This window comes from Trifolium pratense, linkage group LG3 (genome assembly GCF_020283565.1).
Source record: "Trifolium pratense cultivar HEN17-A07 linkage group LG3, ARS_RC_1.1, whole genome shotgun sequence".
NCBI classification, from domain to species: domain Eukaryota; kingdom Viridiplantae; phylum Streptophyta; class Magnoliopsida; order Fabales; family Fabaceae; genus Trifolium; species Trifolium pratense.
Window position 1 is genome coordinate 25,371,690 of NC_060061.1, and position 23,373 is coordinate 25,395,062.

General features: G+C 32.9%; 1 protein-coding gene, 1 long non-coding RNA gene and 1 other non-coding gene across 5 annotated transcripts; 1 reads left to right on the plus strand and 2 right to left on the minus strand.

The window, feature by feature from the left end:
* Positions 1-1,470: 1,470 nt before the first annotated feature.
* Positions 1,471-1,666, minus strand: LOC123919097. The gene has a single exon (XR_006813027.1). It is a non-coding gene; the product is annotated as a U2 spliceosomal RNA (small nuclear RNA).
* Positions 1,667-4,213: 2,547 nt separating this feature from the next.
* On the minus strand, positions 4,214-13,342 carry LOC123917638 (gamma aminobutyrate transaminase 1, mitochondrial-like). Of its 3 annotated transcripts, none has more exons than XR_006812505.1 (20): positions 13,100-13,237; positions 11,955-12,064; positions 11,715-11,799; positions 11,504-11,576; positions 10,118-10,215; positions 8,906-8,998; positions 8,592-8,665; positions 8,466-8,504; positions 8,279-8,367; positions 8,115-8,191; positions 7,952-8,026; positions 7,498-7,545; positions 7,313-7,396; positions 7,138-7,225; positions 6,950-7,028; positions 6,766-6,856; positions 6,608-6,686; positions 6,141-6,256; positions 5,368-5,534; positions 4,214-4,508 (listed from the first exon to the last, which is right to left on the minus strand). XR_006812505.1 is itself a non-coding variant. In XM_045969408.1 (19 exons), exons 1-19 carry the CDS (start codon positions 13,133-13,135, stop codon positions 5,454-5,456), a joined length of 1,515 nt encoding a protein of 504 aa, XP_045825364.1. In that variant the 5' UTR covers positions 13,136-13,342; the 3' UTR covers positions 5,099-5,453. The 3 variants fall into 3 exon arrangements, 1 of the variants encoding a protein (XP_045825364.1); XR_006812504.1 differs by having other exon boundaries at positions 5,332-5,534; XM_045969408.1 differs by lacking the exon at positions 4,214-4,508 and having other exon boundaries at positions 5,099-5,534; positions 13,100-13,342.
* Positions 13,343-15,318: 1,976 nt separating this feature from the next.
* On the plus strand, positions 15,319-18,424 carry LOC123917639. Its single transcript, XR_006812506.1, has 3 exons — positions 15,319-16,044; positions 16,872-16,919; positions 17,973-18,424. It is a non-coding gene; the product is annotated as an uncharacterized LOC123917639 (long non-coding RNA).
* The last annotated feature ends 4,949 nt before the right edge of the window (positions 18,425-23,373 follow it).

The following is a 23,373-nucleotide window of genomic DNA, read 5'->3' on the forward strand; positions in this document are numbered from 1 at the left end:
AGAACGGATTTTCTTGATGGAAATCGTTCCTAAGGTTCTTAATATGTTTAACATGCTTTTAATATGATTAATGGACGGATTTAATGGTTAAAAAACGAGTTTATGAAAGATTAAACTCAAGAACTTTGTGTTCTTGAGAGTTTTGATGAAAAAGTGTTCAATCTTTACTTTTTCGATGTTTATGATGTAGATCTGAGAAATGAACTGTCCTTTTGTGTTTATCCATGTTTGTTATGCTTGAATACAAACTCTTTTGGGATTTATAACATGAAAAATGGGATTTTGGGTGATTTGGTGTAGAAAACGCAAGCAGTTTCGCCCCAGGCGCCAGAATTTCGCCTGAAACGGCAGAACAGAGAGCAAACTAGTTGCTTCAGCAATTTTTCCGCCCCAGGCGAAAATATTTCGCCCCAGGCGAAAAATACTTCAAATCTCACAAATTTTCATCTGTTATCTTCCTTTGCATGTAGTTTCAAATCAGTGTCTTATTCTTCATGATAATGGTATTCTTACATGATTGTTGATGCATGTTGATGCTTATAATGCTCATTGCTAATCGTTGATTGATTGTTAATCATGTATGAAGTATAAATGAAGAATATTAAGGTTTTGTTAAATCTTAATGATGAAGTATGTTGGATAGTGTTCCACATAGTAAATGAAGAGCTTTATGCTATATAACTGTGAGTGAATTCATGAAAAACATATACATGCATTCATGAATTAAATAGGATATTGGATATTCCAATAAAGAAGTATATCGGATTATATTTATCTGATAAAGAAGGATATTAGAGGTGAGATACTCTAATAAAGAAGATGGTACCACATGCATTAGATATGTCTAGGGTGACATTGCATGAAGTTGACGCATTAGAATGCATTAGGTTATGTGTACATTTATGTGGTAAGTGATATGTGACACATACTTGACTAATTGTGATAAGTGATAATTGATTGTGTGGGTATTCGATTATATGTGTTTATGTACTTATAATTGAATGGTAGATTGTTGAAGAATATGTATGAATGTATGATATATGCATGATTATTGAAGAAGTGTTTAAGTACCATTTACTTACACTTGTATATTTTGAGTATGTTATCTAACTCTCTTTTATGTGTTATGTGCTGGACCGTTGGGGGTCCAGATTTACAGGTTTTTGTGGTATTCGATGTCGAGTCGTTGGTGAAGCTCTGCTCTGATTGTGACACGGGAAAAAGGGTTGTATTTAGACTATAGAGTCTTTATAACTTTTGATATTTATTTGTAAAACTATACCTTTTGATAAAGAGGATTATTTTGTATAAAGCATTTTTACTAATTAACAACATTAGTATTATTTTGATTGAAGAATGTAATACTCGAACCACAACTTTTATAATATCAAACATTACTTTCCGTTGCGTATTTTGAAAAAGATTTTACTAAAGATAGAAATATATAAATAATGGGTTTGGGTGTTACAGGTGGGGTGCGTCAGGCAATTGCAGTAGTGCAACACAAAAGCGACATATGAGAGTCCCAATAGCAAGCTATTTTAGTGGACTATCCCCTTCAAGAAATAAATTTAATATCGCGTGGACCATTGGCCCACATATCAGATATTAAACTGATAAGAACAGATACTACACTTGATCTTAGCCAAAAGGCCGAGAAAGGTATGAGTTGAAATACATCCTTGCTGCGGGTTTTATATTTGACATGGGCTCTGTTGCTCTTTTGACTATGCGATGTGGGACTCTTATGCTATAACTTCTTGTCTACTAGTGTTCTGTTAGATACACTTTTATGTAACAGTATTTAAAAATATTCACAACAAAAGTTGTTTTGATAATCAGCTTGATGGCTTATAGTGTTTCTATACTAGTGTTCGTCTTCTACTCAGTATGCTTGACAAATATCTTAATTATAGTGAAAGCATGTTTTTTTAAATGCTACCTACCAAGTGTTCTCATTTTTTGTTCCATTGCTAGTTCAGTTCAAGTGAAATCATTTTCAATTACAGCTTATGAATTTTTTTAACAAATCAAAGTGGAAATCTTTTTATTTAATATTGTCATTATGCAATGAATAACAACTTCATCGGTAAACAATAATTACTATAAGTTTTTCATGAGCTGGCTTCTAAATCTTGGTAAATTTGCAGTTTGGTTTGAGTGGTCCTTCTTCCATAAATGTTTGAGTGGTTGAGATATGATCCAAATTAAAATGTTAAACCTTTGTAGTGCTATTTTTAGGAATGCATTTGGGCCAACTACAGATTATGGAAGGACAACACACATAATTCGCCAAAGAACACATAATTCGCCAAAGAACTGGACTGTTACTCATGAGAATGCAGAAGTAATATGATTAGTTTATTCATTTTGTATGCATTTTTGCCATGTTTCCCTCAAGAACTTGTCTAGTCACTTTTTTATTAAATTATTTCATGGATTCGTGAAATATAGTTTCCAATTTTTCACGGGAAAGATAGCCGTGAGTTAACTAAAAAAGAGACCATAAGAGTGAGAGAAATTCAAAAAAGGTTTCATTATGATTTAAAACCGTAATTCTTACATATTTCAAATCCTATTTTTTTTTATAAGATATTTCATCTCCCATGATAACATTTTTTTTTGTTAAAACGTTATAACATGTCAAAAGTAGTTGGGGAGAACCAACATTTAAGAAACCATGTTCCAATTTAATACTACACCATCTTGGATACATTAAGTCCCACATCGGCTAGAATATGGCACAAGTAAGTGTTTATAAAGGCTTGACATGCTAGTAAGTTCGCCGAGTTGAGTAGCGATAGCTTGTGACCCGAGTGGGGGCACAAGGTGATGGAACATGGCTTAGGCTTAACAGGTTGGGCTGGTTTGTGCACCATGTTGGCCTGCCCGCTCCAAGTTGAGAGTTGAGCCATGGGACTTGAGCGAAGGCACGAGTCTTGTGGGTCTTAGACAGGAGGGTACAGCGTGAGGCTGGTTTGACAGAGCAGCGAACACCTCCTACTCCTAATAGTGGAGGGATTACAGGCCGCTGCACCTCCAGCCCACAACACCTGGTGAGCCTAGCCCCTTGAACCATCATTTTTTGTGGGTTCCTATTAGGGTGCCATTTAGGGAAGATGAGCCTCCGCAATAAACTTTATTTATAATTAAAAGTAATATCTTTCAAATCCCAGAATCACCCATCTTAAAAATTTATAAAATTATTACAGGAAAAAAAAGTAAAATCTTACACAATTATTTACTCCTTTATGTTTATTTTAGGTTTCAAGTTACTAACAGCGCTAGTCACCTCTTGACTTAGTAAACTACCTTATTCGTAGTGTCAAGCCTTCCCTTCCTGTATAGCTGGTCGACTAGACTAAGTCAACTTGTTCGTGGGTGGAAAGGCTGGAGCGTGGAAGCCGGGAAGAACGAGCCCTTAAATTCTTCTATTCTGACATCTTTCAGAGACTACAAACTAGCGATAGTTAAAAAGAGCGAAGTGTAGCCGTGTTTAAGCCAAAGGCGATAGTTATTCCCATGTTTACTGAGCTATATCTCTATCTATTAGTTAACACATAAATGACGAACTTGAAACCTAAAATAAACATAAGAGACCAAATATACAATTAAGCCAAAAAAAAATTAGCAAGGTATCTTTGGGGAGTATCCACTTCCTAAGTAGCGGACAAGGGTATTTTGATAAATTCATATAGCGCGAGAAAATGGGTAAAGTTGCAAAAGAAATTCTCTTATATAATTGGCTTGCTCACATAATTTGATGCAGATAACCGTGCAGTTTAAGGAAAAAGGATTAACGATTCTTTGTTCCAATTTGAAACCTGCGCAAGAAAAAGAGCTCGTGCTGCCTGTATAGAATTTGTTGGTTCACATGATTTGATGTACAAAACCATGCAGTTTAAGGAAAAGGGTTCACAATTCTTTGTCCCAATTTGTCCATTTTGAATCATCGTTTTGCCTCTGTATAATTTGAATTCACGTTGGAACATACTCACTTTATTCAAAATTATAAAATAAATACAGTATAAAATAAAAATAAAAAAGGTCAAATTTTCTAAATCTCTACGAACTCAACACAACAGTCTCACAGGAATTTCTCTTTATACAAAGTCCCTAACTGTCTAAACTCTGTGATGTTGCAAATGTAACCAACTAAACGACACATTGAGTTTATTTTCTTCGATTAAATTACACTAGACAATTTACTATAAGATTAAGAACACATAATTTTTTTTTTATTTGGTAAGAAATAACAAAATTTAAACATCTAATTGGCTATACATGGGAGAATGTGACAGACCAACTATTATAATTAATTATACGACCAGTAAAAATATCTAAGTATTCCTGCATTATGCTTCAAAAAAAAGTAGAGTAAACTGTTGCCATTAAGAATCTCCAAATGACTTAAATTCGGGTGACATTTCTCTTGATCTTTGGCTCCATGTGTATGCGAAATTGCTTCACGAAAGAGAGGAACTTCTCTTATAGAACAAAGAGAATGCCTAAGAGAGAAAAAGAAGGCATAAAATCAGTTGAAATCCTAACAGAAAATCTAACAACATAACAACTGATTTATCACCATAAAACAACTAACTAAAAAATAGGAAAAAAGACATATGCTAACAGCCCCCCTTAAGCTGGAGCAAAGAAATCATGTTCGGCTTATTGACCATAAACTTGAAGGTGGCAGGTAGCAAGGAGAACCAACTGCATAATCACGCGTAGCTAGCTTCTTTTCTCTGAATAATGCTCTGTTTTTTTAACAAGTCTTTGTTAGAATCGAACATGTAATGTCCTATTCTTTAATTTAATTTAACGATGTTTTGGCTGTACATGATCGAATTCTGGGCAGGTGTGGTTTTATATGAAGGCTGGTATGCTTGCAGATTGCACCAATTGAACACAAGGATCTTGGTTTACATAATGGTGTATTAATTTGGTGAGGGTGTGGTAAAATTGTATGGGAGTGGGTTAGCTCTCATTATTGTTATTCAAGTGCTCATATCAGTTTAATTGTACCAATGTAATCTTTAATATATGAAAAGTTAATATTTTTTAAATAAAAAAAAATGCATTTGTTTTACAATGAGAATTTTGTGATTTAAATATGATATATATTTTGTCGTGTTACTATCAAGTGTGTATCAAACACATGAAAGGAAAAAACAATCATATCTTGGTTTTTATCATGTGTGCATCAAACACATATGATAAGTGTTATCCTGCCGCTATCATGTTCTATCCTTATCCAACTCGTTAACATATCATGTCTCTATCCTATTCTATGCACCAAACGGGCCCTAACAGTTTCTTTCTTGAACTTACAAGAGATGACTGCAGTGCCGAGAAAAATTGTAAAACCTGTGATTGATTTGCGGTAATCTGGGCAACCTGCCCAATCACTGTCACAGTCTTCTGTATTTTCTTTTATCATCATCATCATCTCCTCAAGCTAATTTGGGTTGAGACTTGAGCTCTTGGACTCTCTTTTCTGTCTCTCTTAAAGCTTTCCCATAAATGCTGATCAACTGGGGAAAAAAGAAATACAAATCTCACTTATAATAAAGTCTGCATTATAGTACCGTATGACACAAATTGTCTAATAAATCACAATAAAAATGAGGGAGATAAAAAAATTGTCCCAAGATATATCCCCACTTTAATATTTATGTATGTTCATTTATAGAGGAAATACATAACGAAGTACACATTGGACTTCTAACTCTTCAAAAAAACACAGCAAATGTCAATACAACCTTGAGCTATCATATTAATTAGTGAAATAAATTGGGCAGTTGCAATCAATTCAGTTTGAGAATACAGACTTTCCCTTGATGGGAATAAGCAGAAGTAGAACTACTTGTATGTTTGAAGGTGTGGCCAATATTTTTTCAATCACTATGTATGTATAATTTTTAAAGCAAGCCCACTCAAACAAAGGAATATGTATGTCCCTTCATTGAAATTTTTGCAATCTAGATAAGAGTGTGTATGTATGGATGCATGCATGTATCTCCCCAACAATGAGGTCTCTAAAGACCCATGGATGATTGAACAGAAAAAGTGTGTTTCTTCACGGTCATATTCGATAATTTTATGAAGTGGCAAGAACAGAAGTTTGTTTGTGAAGTTACCTCATCAACTTCTTCAGGTGATATAATAAATGGTGGAGACATCATGATAAGATCTCCTGCTACCCGAACTAACATCCCACGCTTTTGACATTGTGCTCCGAAATAAGCACCTACTCCTGTAATGTTGTACATCAAGTGTCAGAATCAGAACAAACTGGTAAATATGCCTACATCCACATGAAAACAGCATGCCTGTTCAAAGTTTAAACCACTGAACTGATTTACCACAATAAAGAAGAGTAAAGCAGCAAAATGAGCCATTATAGACCTAAAATCAAATTTATCTATCAATTTTTTATAGACTCTAAACTTGAAAGGAGGCAGCCCACTTAATGTTTATATCCCACTCAGATTGTAATTGTTTATCAAATGATAGCCATATATAAATAGTATGCTGCTTAAACGACTCATAATATATAAATTAATGGGGCAAAGGAATGGGTGAGCAATATAAGTCTTGAACTTGCCCCATTCAGGAGGAAATGGATCATTGGGCGATTTGTTGTCAGCGAACTCAGTCGCTAGGATCAAGCCTGTTCCCCGTATCTGCAAATGTAGAAGTGTCACATTTTTCATGCATTTATAACAACCACAAACTGAAAATTAACCAGCAAATAATATAAACCTCTCCAATGATGGGACTGTCAGAAAAAGCTTTTAAGCCATCTTGGAACCTTGGAGCTATCTTGTTCACAACGGCAACAATATTTCTCTCCCTGTGAATATAAGGAATTATCACATTCGATAGCTAAACAATGAAATAATATGCTTCATATTAGTTTTAAAATGGTAAAAGTAAAGGAACACACTTGTAGATTTTGAGTGCTTCAAGTGCAACAGCACAGGGCACGGGTGATCCAGAATAAGTGAACCCGTGAGAAAATGAACCTAAAACAAGCAAGCATGTGTCAAAAATACTAATTCTAAAGATGAGGTGTTGAATCTGTGTCAAAAAAAAAATATGAGGTGTTGAATAAATGGAAATGAACCATTATACCAAGTTTGCTGCTTTGTGAATGTATTACTTCTGCAATTTCTGGGCTCACAAGGATAGCTCCAATTGGCAAGTATCCAGAAGAGAGCGCCTAGAAGTCAAACAGAAAATTAGGAACATAGTGCAAACTTCTAAAATTATGAAGATGTAAATCTGTAATTAGAGCTGTTAATTTTACCTTTGCCAAGGAAACAAGATCTGGCTTAATGTTATATTTGTCCGAACCAAACATTGTCCCAAGCCTCCCAAAGGCACAAATCACCTTCAAAAGAAAACATAAGGAGCCATATAAGACAGCAAGCAGAATTGAAAACTCCAAACAAGATATCTTATACAATAATATTTGAAGAGTCAAGGAAGTACCTCATCCGCAATAAAAAGTATATCATACTTCTTGACAACAGCTTGGATCTACATAAGAATTAAATGTTACAAAGAAATTTTTAGAAGTGGAAAATGGCATCAGTTCCATCCCATTCCATATATTCATCATCCTCTACTTTATTCAATTCATTCCACCTTTTATAAGCTTTTTCAGAGTTTAAACAATAAAAATCATAAAAACAAAACTACGGTCAACAATGAATTATTATATAGGTAGTAGTGAGATGTTTACATAAAAATACACCTATTTATATATACTTAGTAATACTTGTATAAAAAAAAATGGAACAGATATTAGAATTACTAGTTTAAGCAGAAGCCCCATATTACTTATTTTTAGGTAAATTAAGAGCATTATAAGACATCATAGTGACTAGTAGATATCAGAGGGACATCTAGCAGCACTAATCCTATGCCTCTTTGCTGAGTATACCTTATCAAAATAAGTTGCTGGTGGAAGTATGACACCTCCAGCCCCCATCACTGGTTCCGCAATAAATGCAGCAATCTGTAACCCAAAAAAATGTATAGGTCAGTGATAACATTGACATTCCGGTACAAGGAAACACTTTGCATGAATATTAATATATTATTACCGTCTCTGGACCCTCTTTCAGAATTAGCTCCTCCAAATTCTTGGCCAATCTGGTCGAAAATTCTTCCTCTGTCTCACCTGAGATGTCATAAACATGCATAATATTTATACCTTAAGATAGATATCTAACATATTATCAAACAATATGTCCATCTAAATAATAACCTGGAAGATGATACCGCCAGTAGTGTGGACAATCAGTATGCAAAACAAAAGGAGCTGGCAAATCAAACTTTTGATGCAAAGGCGATAGACTGAAATACACATTGTCAAAATAATTGAATAAAGAATTATTTATAAATAACGTAAACATAAGCACAAGTTTACTGGAAAAACTGGTTGTTCGTGGTACCCTGAAAGACTGGCTGCTATGGTTGTTGAACCATGATACCTGACAAAATGCAGAAATACATAAGCTATTATGCATACTATTCAGATATATTAGAGACAACATAATTGATTGAGATGTCATGCATACGATTTAGTCCGAGCTATGAATTTCTTCTTATTTGGTTTTCCAAGTGCATTGTAATAATACCATACAATTTTGACCTGTGAGAAAAGATATATATTAAGGTGAAATATAGCTAAAATTTATTCTACATAAACAGTGTACTTCAATATATGTTGTATGCGGTATATGTTTTCGAGTTTATAGTTTTGATGCTAAGCTTCTATTTTGCAGAGAAAGTAAATACATTTGATTTGAAACATCAATCTTACAGTGTAATTAAACTTTATAGGAGAAAACATGAGACACTAACAAATAAGAGGCTTATTAATCTAACACACCTGAGTGTCGTTGGCTTCTGATCCACTATTAACAAAAAAAGCTTTAGCCATTTTTCTGGCTGTAAAAAATTCTAGCAGTTCCTTGGCTAGATCCTGTATGTGGAAATATATATTATTAAAAAATCAAAATGGAAATCAAATAATTCAACATCAATTGTGTACAAGAGAAGAATGTAATTGATTTTTTGCAGTGAAAGGCACCTAGAAGGTCCCACAACTAAAAGGGTAAAATCCACTTCCCGCTATGGCCAGGTTCGGTGTAAGATATATTCCACTGCTGATGTATCGAAAGAATTATTACCCTGAATTTACAAGAGGCTTCCATCTAATTGAAAAATTATACTCTCCATTGAGATATAAAAAGAGTTACACTTAGTTCATTAGAATTTAAGCAACCATGTTGGTAGTGACAACAACTATGAAAGATCTACAAAAATACATTTTCCTCTCTGAAAATTTTAATGTCACATGTAGATAATTTTAACACCTACCATCAACTTTGGAACATTGTAAAGCACTGTGAACCAGGATAAATCTTCATATGCAATCTACTTTATCGCTCATATTAAGAAGCTTTTGTCCAAATTACATACATCTTCAAGAAGTTTTTGTTCAAACATAAATTCCAACAATTAATTGATAAAATAGCTTCAATACTAGAGAAGTTTTGATACTCATGATGTACAGTCCATTCATTGTTACTATTAATTTATTTTTTTTTCAATTTTAGGATGTATATTTAAAGAAAAGTATAATAATTATATGTTTTTCAATAACAAGAAAGAGCAAAAACCTCATTCAAATAAAGATGTTTTATTTTAGTGCTTTCTTGAAAGTTAAAAAATAATAGCTTCTAAAAAGAAGCTACAGTAAAGTTATATTATAAAATTACTTGTTTTTCAAGCTTGAACAAACAAGCCTGTACTCCTTAGTGGGGCTTCGTTAAGTCATTCTCCATGCATGCATGAACTACCTAAGGCTAGATTGTGCATCTTCTTCCAATTGGTTTTAGCCAGACATTTCCTCCAATGAAATTCATTATTAATTTTATCTTGCCTTGTGGCTAATGTGGAGGATCTCTTGTACAAAAGGGAACAGCAAATGAAAGAAATAAATAATGCAAAAGCAAATTATAAATTATAATTATAAATAAGAAAAATAAGCAAGCATAAAATAATGTTTGAGTAAGCTATAATAGATTGATGTGAATACCAATGTAGGTTTTGTGGTTCGATTCCAAAAGGAATGGTAAAATGGCAACTTCTTCAATTGTGCATTTGCAGCATCAACAAGGCGCTGCTCACTTCCCCCTGCAAAATAAAATGCATGCATTTGCTGTCAAAGTAAATCCCTTCCTTTCACAAAAACCTAGTTTACATTTGCAATAACTTTCCTATGTTAATATAATGTGTTGAAACAGATAATATTTGGGTAATGTTGAGTGTCTAGGCTTGCACATTGGTCATTTTTGTTAATTTTAACAAGACAACATAAATATAAATATTCTACAATTATCTAACAGAAATCTAACCAAATACATCTGAGACACAGCAATATTGTGTATGTAAGGAGAAATAAAGGATTACACCTCTGTGTTTGTGTTAGGAATAACACTCCCACAGTTCCAGCTTTTAAAGTATATAGCAGAAGAATGAACAAAAGTGGTACTAATTAACTATGTGTTTCCATTATTTAGTTAGTTGCTGTTTTAGTTGTTTGAGTTAGTTTAGGAATTAAGCTTTTGTAGCCCTTGTGGTAGTTAGGTTTAGTTAGGGTGTTAGTTGGTAGTTATCCTTTTGTAACTTTGGAGGTCTATATAAGGATGCCCAAGTGTAGCTCGGAGGTTAGGATTTATTTTGTTTATTTGACTAGATTACCGGTGTGCAGAGAGTAGAGTCTCTCTTGTGTATAAATACCAGGTACGAAGAATTCCCTTTTTGCGTGTGTTTCTTCTCAAAAAACCTAGCAGTTAGTAAGCAAGTAGAATTAAAGACACCAGAAAGTGAAATTTGTGGACTAGAGAAAGCAGAGTTAAGGTCTCTAGACCACTTCAGTGTAGTTCATTCATTCAATTCCAATAGGGAATTCTTTTGTTTCCTTCTCTCAAATCTAGTTCTTATCAAACTGACAATATCTTTCTTTTATTATATCGAAACCACAGTTTAAAATACTTCTATCGTTGCTCAGCACAAGCTACCAGAAGTATAAAAATACCGGACCTTTACACAATTCAACCACAAACCTACCTCAAATCAACACAGCAAGTGAAACACACCCCGTGACCTTGCAAGTCATCCTGATTAATGAACTTAAAATTAGTATACACTAGTATTAACCCTCTGGTTCCCACTTCCCGGGGGAATGGGGATCCGGTAATCCAGAGTTCGGCCGCGAGGTAATTAAAGTCTGGCCAAGAATTTATTGCACCATAGAGTTTATTAGTTAGAGTTTAACTTTAATGCACCCTTGCTGCTAAAGATGGATTGAGAACATGAACCAAAGATATATGTCATTATGAAATGATAAAAAAGGAAATCAGAGATATCAAAGCTCAGGGAGAGAGATAAATAAATAAGCAGAAATAAAAATCATATATACCTAAAGCAGTGCACCATAGACCAGCAAGTGAGTCAAGATATTTCTTCCCATTAATGTCATATACATAGCTTCCCTGGATTCATTAATCAGGAAAGTATCACACAAAAACACTAGTTATCTTTTGAATAAAAACAAAGTTAAACTTGATTTAGTAACATATATTAATTCAAGTAATACTATAAAATCAAAGAAACATAGCATGGAAGTACACCTCGGACTTTTCAATAATCAAAGGATCCAAATCGGTAGTCTGCCACCCAGGTGTGAAAGGGGCAAGCATAGCATGGCCCTTGAACCTGAAATAATCAAAATATTTCAGCAGATTTACACATGGTAATTATATCAAACTTATCGAGTTAAAAGGTGCCAAATTAGATAATTTGAAGGTAGTGCTATATTCAATTCTGAAAACTGATCACATGCTAGCAAAGAAGAACCATCATATACATACCCTTGGCCAGTTTTCGCATCAGAAGTTGAATTATCTGTTGGCAAAGAAGATTTTGTAGTGTTTGATCTACACCATAAGGGAACCGCTGCACATACGAAAGCTTCAGCTTTCTGTAAATAGAAATTAAACAAAAAAACATAGTAAGAAGAAAGAAAAAAAATTAAAGGTCTAAACAACATATTCAAAAGCTTCAAAAATTACTAAGAGCCCATTTGGATTGACTTATTTTTTAGCTTATGCGAAACAACTTATGCAAATAAATAACCTTTTATGCATTATTATAAGTTTTTCAATGTAGTTTATGAGAAAACAGGTTATAAAGATCCAATTTTTGTTAGCGAAAACTTATGAATTAACATGAAACTTTATTTATTTGCATGAGTTCAAAAATAAGTCAAATCCAAACATCCCCTAAATTGCTTCTTACAACACCTTCAAAATACCCCAACTTTTTTATTTTAAACTTATTTCAGTGATAATGAAATTTTCGTTATGGCTTTTAAAAAAAAGAAGGAACAATGAAATACACAAAATCTAAAAGCATGAGACAGATCATCCCTTTTGTTTTTCTTTCACGGTGGATATGTCAATCGAATCACACTGAGATTTTAGCATATTCAAAAGCTACACTATGTAGCTTCCGCAAAATCCACCGAGATTTTAGCATATTCACCATGATACCAAACATTGCATGTCTCATCAATCATCATATCTCTCCATTTCTCTCTTTCTTATGGGTGATTAACATTCATTCACCTAATATATTCTAAAAATTCCAACGGTAAGGGATTGATTAGTGGATTTCCACTTTTTTCCACCGGTATCAGGCTCACTAACCGCCTAATCTGGTATGGGGTCAGTTCTGACAACAGGTGGTTACGGTACCTCCCCGATCACAGTTGCAGGGGATTTCCATTTCCATCTAAGCTTGAATATTATATTACTCGATTTCATAAAGTTGTAATTCGTGTTCGCTCATTAGTTTTAGTTGCAATGACATGTCCAAAAAAGGTAATTAAATAATGAGCGATTAAGAGTTGGATTAAACTAGATCAAAATATTTTCATGGAACATGAATCAAATCCATAAGTTCAAGCAGATTTAAGTGAGAAAATTGAAGAAATGAGAAGGAAAAAAACACATGCCTTGGTTCTGAGAGTGGATCGGATGAGAGTATTCATGGTTATAATTTAGTTTCTGCGAAACTGAAACGCTCCAAAAAGTGAAACTGAAACGGAAAAATTGAAAGTGAGAGTTTCGTGGAGAAGAGAAACAAATGTTGGGATATATTTATAGTGCAAATGTGAGTGAACGGAGACCACTAGCGTCACGGAACGGGTGGGACCCACTAAACCATAAGGAAATTACACTCTCCGACATAAAAGAATAAATATAAAAACAAGGATTTCAAATTAAATTGTTGTTGTTTATCCGTTTGATTCGCTAAAAATAAGGGACTGGACAGGACAATTGTAGTTGTACTGTGTTTGATTGTAAAACTGTTTCAGGAACTGGACAAACTGGGAAGCAATGGACAGGACAAAAACAGAATTTTTTGTACCTCACTAAACCACAGCACAACTTTTTGTCCGTAGTACAAGTTGTCTAAAATGTCAAAATACCATTTTATTAACAAAATATCGTATAAGACAAAAAAATGTTCAATATCCCAAAAGTTTGTTCTGTGCTGTTCTGTCATGTGTTGTGTTGTTCTGTCTTGTACTGTTCTGTCTTGTATATGTCAAAGGGAGTATTATGTTCTACAAATCTTAGTTCAACCGGCAAAAATGCCGAAATTGTTAGTGTCGAATGTCAGGATCGAGGTTAGAACATCGGTCACTCCATTTTGTATTTGTAAGTTTTTAATGACTTTGTCATTTCGTCTATTAAAAAAAGGAGTATTATGTAGTTTATTTTTTTTGTATATTTACTATTTTTTGGACGATTCGTTCATTTCACTTTTTGGGCGATCAGTCGAGGATGTGGAATTGTATTCTCCCGTCCCAACCCATTTATATGTGGAAGTAATAAATTGAATTTTTTAACCACGTGTATAAGAGGCTCAAGATATTACTTGGATCAATTTATTGTTAATGTCTTCGCTTTAATACATATGTGCTATGAATTAATTATTTTGAAGTTTGGTAGGTGGATATCATGTGCTAATAATAGATAATTAGTCTCAATGAGCTTAGCTCAAGGCGATCAGTTCTAGGGAGGTCCAAAATTTTCATGCCAATGTAGCTCGTCAAACGATCAATAGTGAGGTGAAGGTCAGCGCAAATACGGAGCATCAATTTTGAAGATTCAGGTAGGTCGCCCGGAACCAATCTAGTCACCTCACGACCAAAGGCGGATCTGTGCACTTTTGCCGATGTGGCGCTTTTCTTCTGATGAATAAAGCTCAGGTCGCATGGCAAGTCATATGGCGAGCTTATATTTTCCCAACTTGTATAAATAGCTTTTAAAACATTTTTTTTTAGATATCTTTTGTAACACCCCAAATTTTATAAACTAGTATTTTCATTATATTATTAATTTAAGTATTTTTATAAAATAAATTTGATGATTTAGTTATATTTTTATAATAGTTTGTGAAAATAATACATTCAATGAGTAATCAATACCATGTTAGTCCTAGTTACGTGTCTAAAGTATGAGAATGTTTAAGTAATTATTTTCTTGAAAATGAATTTTAGATAAAGAAAATCTATAAATCTAATCTATTAATTTGATGTAAGCTATGGTTTAAATTTCAGAACTGGTAGTGTAAAAGTATACACCCTTAAAAATAAATAGTTTATAAAAATATGTCATTGTGATATCCTAATATTTTCGAATTATTTTAGGTGTGCTTTGATAGTATTTTTACCTTGTGTAGACTGATGATTAATATATTCTCTAGACTGTGAATTTAAAAAAAGTAATTTTAGTTATCAATTATGAAATATTTTAGTAGGCTATGATAAAAGTTTGGGCTTAAAATTCTACCGAATTTCGGACAGTGGTTAACTCGACGGTAGAAATTTATATCTCAGAAAAATAAAAGAAAAATATTTTTGAGATCACAAAAATATCTAGGTAAAAATGTTATTAAAATTAAATGAAAAATAAAATGAAAGATTAAGAGATAAGCATGCATTTAATTTTAAGATAAGAAATACACCTACAATGTGGCTAATTTTTCTTCACAAATCGAAAGTGAAAACGTGGACTGAGAATTTACCATGTAGCAGTAGAATTAGAAATCTATAAATAGGGTCTTAACATTCACTTTTGAGAGCAGCTTTGCTCCTTTTCCTAAGGCTCCTTTTTCTCCTTTTCTTTTCATAGATTGAAGACATGTGGCAATAATAAATCTGATGGTTGGAAATTAAAGACTATATTAAATAATTAAAAATTAAAAACAACACAAATTAAAGAAGGAAAGCGCGCAATCAGTGTGTCTCTCCATCTTCTTCATTCATCATCCCGCTAACCTCCGCTGCAGCCACCGCCGGCAACGCCATAGGTAGAACAATGGTTCATCAAGCCCAGAAAACTCACGAAACATAAAGAGAGGATGTGAAGGAATTGAAGGAAAAACTATACAAACCAGATCTATAAATCAAACAACTCAAATTCTAACAACATATATCTAGAAAATAAAACAGTGGGGATAAGTTTGAGGAAAGAGATTGATTTTGGAATCGAAGAAAGCTTATTTTTTTGAGGAAATCAAACATCTCATGGGTGGAGTTTGAAATTTGTGTGATTTTTTTGTTTGATTTGTGAAAGGCTCCAGAAGCTTCTCAACAGGATAGTCGCCGCTTGTTTGCCGGAAAGGGGAATCGCCGGCGGTGGCTGATGCCGAGGTTAGCAGGATAATGAATCAAGAAGATGGAGAGACAATACAGTGAGATTGCGGCTTTCATTCTTTAATTTGTGTTTTTAATATCCAACCATTAGATTTATTATTGCCATATGTCTTCAATCTATGAAAAGAAAAGGACAAAAAGGAGCCTCAGGAAAAGGAGCAAAGCTGCTCTCTTCACTTTTTACACACAATTATCACTCTCACACTCACAAAAAGCTAGGAATTTCAATTAAGGTTTGAATCTCTTCTTTCTTTTCATTCTTCTTATACTCTTTTTTTTTTCGTTAAAGTTTAGTAGATAAACCAATGTTTTCTTTTATTGTCAGTTAGTTTTAGTTAGTTAGGTAGTAACAAAGCCTTTGTCTAATTCTCACCATGATCATGTAACACAATAAAAGATGAAAGTTTCATTGTTTTACTTTTATTCAAGTCTTGTGATTAGAAAACCAAGTATCTTTTATTCATTTTAAAACCTTTAATTACTCTACCTTATTTTCAATAGCTTTTAAGTTTAGGTTCTTTTGTTCCTTGTGTTTTAAACTTCTAAAACAGAGTCATGATACTTATGCAAATGTTGATTATGTCACTAGTTTTTCATTCCTTCTAGTTTTAGCTTAACCAATTAACTTATGTAAAGTTAAACATCTTTCTTTCAAAATTTAAGAAACATACTTAATCAAGTATATTAGTCACTGGTTGTCCATATTTCTTTGTTTTAGTTTTGACATTTGACTCATGTTTACTACTTTGTACTATTTCTTTTAAGTTTTAGCTAAGCCATTTAAGTTTTAGAAAAGAAAAAGAAATAATAAAAATGAAAGAAAGAAAGGAAAACGAAATGGAATAACATTGGGATTATTGAGATTAAAATGATGAGTTAAAATATCAAGTATTTGGTCCCTTGATAAACAAGAATATGCACGTAGGTATCTACATTAGAAACAAAATGAGATGCATTTTTCTTAATTAATATTACAGTTCCAGTTTTTGAATAATTTCCATTTAATACATTAGTAACAATGATAGTTAGTTAAGAGATAGTTGTTTTGATGAGTGAATAGGTATCATAGAAGAAGGTGATCGTTCAAGTTATTTTGGAAAGCTCTGAGGTAAGGGGAATCGCTAATAATAAGTTTCGATGAGCACAAGAAATGTGTTACTTGTATATATATTATTAGTTATAACTAGGGGTGTTGTGTACTTTATATAGTAATTTATATTCATTAAGGTATATGCAAAATGTTAAATGATGAGTGATTGATTTTAGTTTGATTATATGCGTGAATAAATCTTCTGCAATATATGATTTGAAAATGTTCATGTGTTTGAGTGTTATGGTGAAAAATTGAGGTTAACTCTCATAAGTTGTATGGTGAGTTTTGAGGATTAATATGTCTAAGTTAGATATTGACAAAGACAAATTAAGTTGAAGAGTTAAATAATTAATCACCTTTGATATGTGAAGAGCAAAACAGGGTGTTTCTTACAGTACGGTAATGTATGTAAGACTGAGGATAGGTTCGGCTGGGTCGCCTCAAGACCTAATGGGGATCACCGGCGTTTTGAAGTCCTACCAATAGTCAGAGATAGCCACTCTGACTGGAGGAAATCATACAACCCGATGTGGTGAAACCTGACTGTGCAGGACTATCTATAATAAGGTGTAGCGCTCGGGCCAGAATGGTTGAGACATATTTGATATATGTTGATTTGCAAACGACCATGTTATGGCAGTTGAAACGGCCTTACGCTCATAATAGAGGTCTCCATGGAGTAGGTTGAATAAAGATAATACTAACCAAATTAGAAGACTAACTTTGAGTGAAGAATTATGATTGAATTTTATATACATTTTAAATGATTAAATTTCGATGTTTGATATATTTGATGATTGATATATTGAATATATTTGATTATCTTTGTTTTTGACTAATTGTTGAATGGTGATATTGATATAATGTTTTGTGCAATTCATATTTTTGTGACTATTTGACTATACGTGACTATTTGACTACTTGATTCTATTTATTTACATGATTAGATACTCAGGTATGTATATATACTATTAAATAAAAATGTATATACTTGTATAATATTAAGTGTAGCCTTGTGACATCATCACGATGGTAACTTGTGTACGAGTGATTCACCCCTTACAACAGTTAGTGCAGGATTCTAAGGCCTCAAGTTGAAGTTCATGGAGAAAAGGAAAACGTGATTGGGAGAGACATTAATTATAATACAAGGACCGTTAGTGTTGATTAGTGATCTAGTTTATCTTTGGAGTCCGAAGAGAAAGATCTCTCTAATATGTATTGATGATGTCATTGGACTGGATGACAGGCATATGTGGTGTTTGACCAGCTCGTGATTATTTGTGGGTTAGAGTCTTTTGTAGGAATTTATCTTTTTATCATTTTAAATTGAAAAATTGTACGATACTTATGTGAACTGAAATGTTTTATATTTGAAAATCCTTTGAGCAAAATTACTAGATGATTGTTTGATATAAGTGATGCATATTATTTATGGGCTTACTTTAAATTTATATAAAGAGAATTTTGAAAACTTTCTTAAATAAAAATAATAGTACTTATATTCGAGAACATTTCTCACTTATTACTTTTTCTTTACCAAAAATAAACCAGCATAATTTTATTTGCTTGTATTTAAGCATTTAAATTTGGGTAGAGAACTGTGACGCTCTTCTTTTCAGTCTCTGAAAAGGGGGTGTTACATCTTTTTTGTAACATATAGAGCGAAACAGAGAGTGAGAGGTAGGAGAAGCTTGATGTTCACAATTGGAGATCATTAGAGGTTAATTTCCAAGCCTTGTATGTTTCTCTTCACATTTTCTTTTCCTTTACTTTAGTTACCATGACAATGAGTAGTTAAACTCCCATTTTGTGTTAGGATTAGGTTGGTTAGATGTAAATTTTTTATCTGACTTGTTATATATATATGTTTAAGTATGTTCATGATTTATTCTCGTGTTTAATGTTTTTCGGTTTTTAACTTTGAAATCTATATCTTGATTTAGAAAGTTCTTGAGAAAGACGTTTTATATGATGAAATGGGAATAAAATCAACCGTGACTTTGATTGTTAGGCATCTCACAGTCACAACACTATTGTTGTATTGATTAACTGAGCAAGACATCAAAAGTTAATATGTACAATGAATCACTCGCCATTTGTCGGATATGGAAATATACGCCGAGCGATAGGTGTAAACATATTTTGAAACATATGGCATGACGTACATAATCGATCATAACTTTACATTGATTGAGTAGTTAATGATATATAATCCCAGCACAACTTTTAAACTTGAAATTTTTTTACACAATGGTCACCTTTTATAGAATCCACCGAGACTTGTGATTGGTGGATGTTATGTCACAGCCACATACGTGACGAATAAAAATTGGCCATATGTCAACACAATTTAACTGAAGGACTTTTTTTATCGCAAACAAGTTCACTGTTTAAAATGCAAACTCGATTCTACGCACTCACTACAAATTCAAGAAACGGGAAAAGAAAATAAATTCTCCTACAAATAAACATACAAAGTTAATATGACAATCAAATAACAACAAAATTCACAAATAGACTCCAAAGGTGCAAATTCAAGGTTGTGGTTCACCTTCCAAATCCCCATTTCGTTTTCTCTCAAATTCTTTATAAACAATTGTGTAAAAAAAAGTCATACTAAAAAATAAAATAAAATTTGTAATATTGAAAAGACAATTTTATACTTTTAAGATATTGAATGAACGTAACTCAAGACAGAATTTTTGTTTAGCATTTTCAAAAAAAAAAAATTATAAACAATTTCAAGTAAACTGTCAAATATCTCTTGAAATTTTAAAATTCGTCAAATATCCCATAAAATTTGGAAATAGACAAATACCCCTAAAATTTTAAAAAATCAATCAAATTTCGAGTATTTGCATATTTTCAAATTTTTAGGGTATTTGACAAATTTTCAAATTTCTGGAAGATATTTGGCCGTTTAATCAAACAATTTCTCTCGATTTCAAATTCACACAAACAAAACAACACATCCCAACGGCACTTTGTAGTCTCTCGGTTCTCTTCTCTTCTCTCTCCCAAACATAAAACAAAACCCTATTCTCTCCAATTTATATATACTCTCTCACCTTCTTCCATTCACTTCATTTATTTGCTCATTTTCCACCTCGTTAACCAAACTCATCTTTCGCTTCTTTCTTTTCCTTCTTCGCCCGCACGCACCTCTTTCCTTCAACCTCTTCATTGTTATGTTTCTTTAACCCTAGTTAACTCCCTCCGCCGTTCACCGTTTTTCAATCCACTAAATCTCAATTTAGGGTTACGATTTCTCGGTGATTCATCTGTCACCATGTTCCTTTGCTATGGTGGCGTCTCCTTCCTACATCGCAATTTAGGGTTTTCAAAATTTCATTCCCCTCACGCAAAATCCCTAAATCATTCACTCCCCAAATCCCTAAATTTCATTATTGTTGTTGTTGTTGTTGCGTTTTTTACACTTTTGTTAATCATTGTACCACAGGTATTGCAGAATATAAACTTCCATCTGCACTTCAATTTCTTTGTGCATTCTTCCCTGAGGTAGGGTTTAGACATTGTTTTTTGGATTCACAATTTCATTGTTCTTTGTTTGTATTGTTGTTCTTCATAAAGTGGTGTGTTGGTTGTGAGGAATAAGAATTATACAGTGATGATATGTGGTACTTATTTTCCTTGATGTGTTGTTAGTTACTTGGTTTTACATATTAATGAGGATCTTGTTAGTTATTTGGTTTTTGTTTATATTTAACTGTTAGATCTGGTGATAGTATGGTCAAGGTACATTTTTCATGTTTCCTAATTTCAGTACAGATCTCTTTGAACAATGTATGACAAAGATTGATATTTTATGATACATTCTGTTTGAGAGGGTTAGTGGGACTTATTCGGGCTTGAGAAGAATTTTTACAAAGTGCATGAGGTCATTTTAATGAGACATGCTATCATCTTGATCTATGGTTATATTTAAACTATTGACAAGGTGTTTTGCTTAAATGAATTCCAGCTTTGATGAGTTGTTTCAGCTGAGCCAAAAAGAAGATAATAAAAGTATTGACATGCTTGTGGGGGACATTTATGGTGGTTTGATTTATTCCAAGGTAAATTTACACCTGATCTTATTATTATATATAATATATAATAATAATAATTTATCATATGGAGAGAAAAGTCCAAATTAACTTTATCGAGTAGATAAATAGTAATCATTTGATAGTTTTTTATCCATATGGCCGGGATTTCTCTGGTGTTAAATATTCTTGTTTTCGCTTATTAATTCTTAGAGGGTTATTGATTGTCATTGTTCTTTGGAGGACCTGTTTTGTAGAAATGTGCGTGTTAATTCGAAAGATGATATTGCTTAGCTTTAACAATATTAGAACTTATAAGTTATTATCCTCTCTCTCTCTCTCTCTCTGTGTGTGTGTGTGTGTGTGTGTGTGTGTGTGTGTGTGTGTGTGAGTGTGTTAATGGAGATAATTTTCAGCTTAGAATAAGTTGACTGAAATTGTTTATTTTTTCTATAGTCTGTATGGGAAGTGACCGGAATTGTTTATTATTTCTATTAGTCTGCAACAAAATTGGTATAAGAGGCTAAATTCCAACGTTGGGGGAAACAATTGCATCTGTCATATGCTAAATTAAAATGGTCTGATATTAAATTTTTCTATCATACAAATTTTGCTTTATTGTTTGTCCAATATGATGTTTTTCCCTGACTTTGATTATTTTGTGTATAGAGAATAGCCCTACTCCTTCACCAGATTGTAAAAAGGTACAATGTTGTGTACAAGGCAATATACAAGTGCTTCAGAATATTTTCTGCAGATGTTGCAGATATTGACTAGGTACAGATGCATTTTATTTTTGTACAAGACATTATATATGTTTGTTACTAGGTACATATTGCTAGATACCCTATATTTCATATGGTGGGGGTGATATATTGACTCAAAATATATTTGTTGCTATTGACTTTATAAATTATTTTAAGATGGTTATGATAATATGTTGTGACGCTCCAGTTCAATCGCTATTGACTCTCAAAATTCTAATATGACTAAATGTTGTATTGATGATCTAAGTCCAATCATGTTGCCTAGAAAAATTCGAGTATATGTTGTCTCGATGAGCTTTAGTTATATGTTACTTGAATGACCCTTAGATCCAATTCTTATTGGCTATATGAATTTGGTTATATGTTGCCTAGACGACCCTTATGTCCAATTCTTTTGGCTATATAATTCGGTTATATGTTGCCTCAATGACCCTTATGTCCAATTCTTTTTGGCTATATAAATTCGGTTATATGCTGCCTCAATGACACTTATTAAATATTAGCTCGATGATCCTTATTAAATGTTGTCTCGATGACCCATATGTCCAATTTTTATTATTGGCTATATAAATTCGATTAAAGGTTGCCTAGTTGTCCCTTATGTCCAATTCTTTTTGGATATATAAATTCGGTTATATGTTGCCTCAATGACACTTATTAAATGTTGTCTCGATGGCCCTTAAGTCCAATTCTTATTGGCTATATAAATTCGATTAAAGGTTGCCTTGATTTCCCTTATGTCCAATTCTTTTTAGCTATATAAATTCGGTTATATATGTTGCCTCAATGACACTTATTAAATGTTGTCTCGACGACCTTTGAGTCCAATTCTTATTGGCTATATAAATTCGGTTACTTGTTGCCTCAATGACCCTTAATGAATGTTGCCTAGATGACCCATAAGTCCATTTTTTATTGGCCATATAATTTCGATTAAGTGTTGCCTCAATGATCTTTAAGTCTAATATTGACAATATAAATTCGGTTAACTGTGGACTCGATGACCCTTATATCCCATTGCGGCTGACGAAAAAAATTTGGACATGATTAAATGTTTTATTGATGACAGTAGAATCTACATGTCATGGTAAGTTCACTTTTTTAGTTCCATTTCCTTTTCATTTCAATTTTAAATTTAAACATTTACCAATCTGTGTTGTTTTTTGAACAGGTTACTCGAGAATTAGATCGTATGTGGAAGAGAAAAATTGCATCATTAACATGGTTTTTCTTGAAAAAAGGTACCCATTTTTTCTCAATTATTTAGAAAGTTTCAATTATCTGTCGAAAGTTAAATTCTGACCGATATGGTTAAATGTTTACTCGGTAACCTGTAAGTCTTATTAGACTAGATACCCTATATTTCTTATGGTGGCGGTGCTATATTGACTCAATAGTCGTTGCTATTGACTCTAAATTATTTTAAGATTCTAATATGTTGCCTAGATGACGCTTAAGTTCAATTTTTATTGGCTCTCAAAATTCTAATATGGTTAAATGTTGCATTGATGATCCTCAAGTCCAAATCATGTTGCCTAGATAAATTCGAGTATATGTTGTCTCGATGAGCTTTAGTTAAATGTTTCTTTAAATGACCCTTAGATCCAATTCTTATTGGCTATATAAATTCGGTTATATGTTGCCTAGATGACC

Coding starts and splice junctions, on each gene's coding strand:
- LOC123917638 (XM_045969408.1), bottom strand. CDS start 13,135: ATGAATACTCTCATCCGATCCACTCTCAGAACCAAG. Junction 10,216..11,503: donor TCTATGGTGCACTGCTTTAG/GTATATATGATT, acceptor TTTATTTTGCAG/GGGGAAGTGAGCAGCGCCTT. Junction 7,397..7,497: donor TACTTTTTATTGCGGATGAG/GTACTTCCTTGA, acceptor TTTCTTTTGAAG/GTGATTTGTGCCTTTGGGAG.